This window comes from Lucilia cuprina, chromosome 5 (assembly GCF_022045245.1).
Source record: "Lucilia cuprina isolate Lc7/37 chromosome 5, ASM2204524v1, whole genome shotgun sequence".
Classification (NCBI taxonomy): Eukaryota; Metazoa; Arthropoda; class Insecta; order Diptera; family Calliphoridae; genus Lucilia; species Lucilia cuprina.
The window spans coordinates 57130025-57133113 of NC_060953.1; the positions used below are offsets into that span (position 1 = coordinate 57130025).

At 29.4% G+C, this 3089-nt stretch overlaps 1 protein-coding gene across 1 annotated transcript in view; it reads left to right on the forward strand.

Annotated features, from left to right (window-relative positions):
* Positions 1–239: 239 nt before the first annotated feature.
* The window catches only part of LOC111682790 (fibrinogen C domain-containing protein 1-like), a 4153-nt gene continuing 1303 nt past the window's right edge, over positions 240–3089 (forward strand). The window contains exon 1 of the mRNA XM_046952563.1: positions 240–319. Within this exon, the coding sequence (XP_046808519.1) occupies positions 240–319 (80 nt within the window). The remainder of the gene's footprint in view (positions 320–3089) is intronic.

Below are 3089 nucleotides of genomic sequence, written 5' to 3' on the forward strand. Positions count from 1 at the left end.
TCTGGGATTTAAAGCCGAATTCGTGGGAAGATACTCCACGGAGAAGTGACCGTAGGACCTGTAAGATATAAGTGTGTCGGTAGAATGAGAAGTGTGTTGGGATGAAAGATGATGGATGAAAGGTATATTATATAAATGATAACATTGAATTTTTCTTTCTTGTCCAGGTGTGTTTAGAGAAAACTCAGTTCATACCAGTTTTACCACAGTGAGTAAGAACATAGTCCTCGGCTTACTTCATGGACTCGTACTTTGGTCTACCAGTTATGTATCCAGATAATGTTGACGAGTCAACAGGTGCCATGCCATTTGTGTGGTTGTAAATGAAAGTGAAGTTAAGCAACGGGACAGCAATAGTCAGAGATTAGATAGATCAAGTACTTGAGTAACGTGCACGTATACTGGAACCAATTCCATATAAGTTAATTTGTCATCAGCGTGAGTCGTCACAGACGCTCAACTAGCGATTGAAAAAGACCACCATGAAATAAGGCCAACGCATGCGCTAACTTAACTACAACATCCTTTAACGAAAGCATATTCTAGGCGATACTCTACAAAAATTTGAGAGTTTTGATTGAGAAATTTTACGTTCTAAAGAAGTTTAAAGCTCTTATAACTAAAGCTCTAATTCTCTTCTTATCCCAAAGTCTAAAGAGCTTAAATAGCACGTCCTTCCGTTCGTCAATTAAAAATTGGCTTTTCATACCATAAAATACGTTTGTCATCATGATCTTCACATTCAGATCATGTCGATCCTTGAAGTTTAATGTAAAATCTGAGAAACTTTAAAAATTTACGAGACTTAATTCTAAAGTTAAACTCTTATCTTAAGCTAGTATAAGCGAACACCAATCAAGAAGGTTTGTCAAACATTGGCTAAAATAACTACGGCAGATTTTGGAAACAGAATATTATGGGCGATACTCAACAAAGCTATTCGGTAACGTTCGATATTGATCTAAAGCTCTTTTAACAAATGCTTTAAAGCACTTCTTGTATGACACAGCCATTCGTTCGTCAACTGAAATTTGCTATTCACTTTATAAAGTATTTTTGTCAAAGGATCATCATGATCTTTACATTAAGGTCATGTCGATCCTTTCAGTGTAATGTCAAATCTGAAAAACTTTATAAATATTCGATACTAAATTCAAAAGTTTAACACTTATCTCTTAAGCAAGTGAAATAGAAATCAAATATAAACAAAATGTTGCAAAATTCAAAAACTTCAAAACCATGTGATTCCCCTAATTATATTGCAACGATGACGAGGCAGCATAAAAAGGAAATTCTATTGTATCATATTAAAAAAATGTATATTGTGTAAAATATACTTAATATTGTTATTATTGTATTTAAGCATTAAATACTGAAAAATAGTATTGTACATAAATATATATAAAATAAGTATGTATTTCTCAAAAAGACCACAATTGAGACGTTTCGTTATTTGCAGTTGAGTTTATTTTTTTTTATATTTCATTTTATTTTACTTTTATTCGTACATTCTGTACTTCCGCTTATCTTTAAGACGATTTTTAAATATTTGGGTCACACTCATTTATTTGCTCAGTCGACGACGGCACATCTACTATATGTATAGTGGCACAATCAATACTACGGCTACGAATACGACTATAACTACTTGAGACTATTGCCTCTAGATTTTTGCTATTGTTGTTGTAATAGTTTTGCTGTTTATATGTAAGTACTTACATATTTATATAGTATTTGTTGTTTTCTTTAGTTTAGTTCAGATTCATTCATTACTTGATTTTCATTGATACATTCAAAACGAATGTATGTTTGTATGTATGTGATAGAAGGTAGGACGGACGGAAAGATGAATGGACAGACAGACATATATTCAACGAAATACTCTCTTTTTCATACATTTTTTACTTATGAGTACTTACATATGTATATAAAATATATATAAATACACTGAAAATAATTCATGATTAATTTTACGAAAACAATTTCGTAATATTTATAAAAATTTCGTGTATAATATGAAATATTTTTAAATCAAATCTTTTCTTAATTTTATGAAAGTACGAAAACCTTTTATAAGGCAGGGATTTTTTTCAGTGTAAGTACATAGGTTTAGTATATAATACATAACAAGATAACTATATTTATTTTAAGTATCTCCTTGTATTGGTATGCATATGATTGTTGAAAGATTACAACATACATATATACATATGTATATATACATATGTATGAATACGAGTACATCCGCACGTTTTTTTATTTATATTTTTTTAAGTATTTATACATACAATTCAAATTATGATTTGTATTTTAAGATAAACCCTATATTGCTAAATCTACACTTTGGGAAAAAAATGTAAAAGAAAACATTAAAAGATCATAAGAGGTACAGGTTTATCGTTTTCTTTTACATTTTTCCCAAATTTGAATTATAAGTATTAATATAAAAAAAATATTTTATAAAAAATAAATAAAGAATATAAAATTGGCAAAAGGTTTAATTTCTTTTACTTCAAAACTTCTATATTAATATTTTTACACATGGGTTAATGCCGCACCAAACGATATTGACCAAATTTGAATCTATATAATGTGAGAATTTTGTGGCCGACGGCATTATTGCTTTATGAACAATTTTAAACGACGAAATTAATTCTAACAATACTTAAGCAGTAATTCATAAAAATGCAACTTTTTAATTTAAACAGATTCTATTGAATTATGCACAGTCAAAGCCATTACTATATGATATCGATCGTTGCGCCTATAACCGAAGTTCTTAATCAAAGTTTTAAAATATATCAATCCATAAAACACACGTATAAATAGAATGTTTAAGTCCACAACGAATTCATAGTCCAACAAAATCTGAAAAAGCTAAAACCCTGAAAACAAGCTATAGTTTTCTAAATGATTAAATATAACTGCAGATTTTCTTCTTCAAATCTTGGATCTAAGAAATAATGTGTGAAATTTAAAAAAAAGACTAGACTATAGACTAGACTATAGACTAGACTATAGACTAGACTATAGACTAGACTATAGACTAGACTATAGACTAGACTATAGACTAGGCTATAGACTAGACT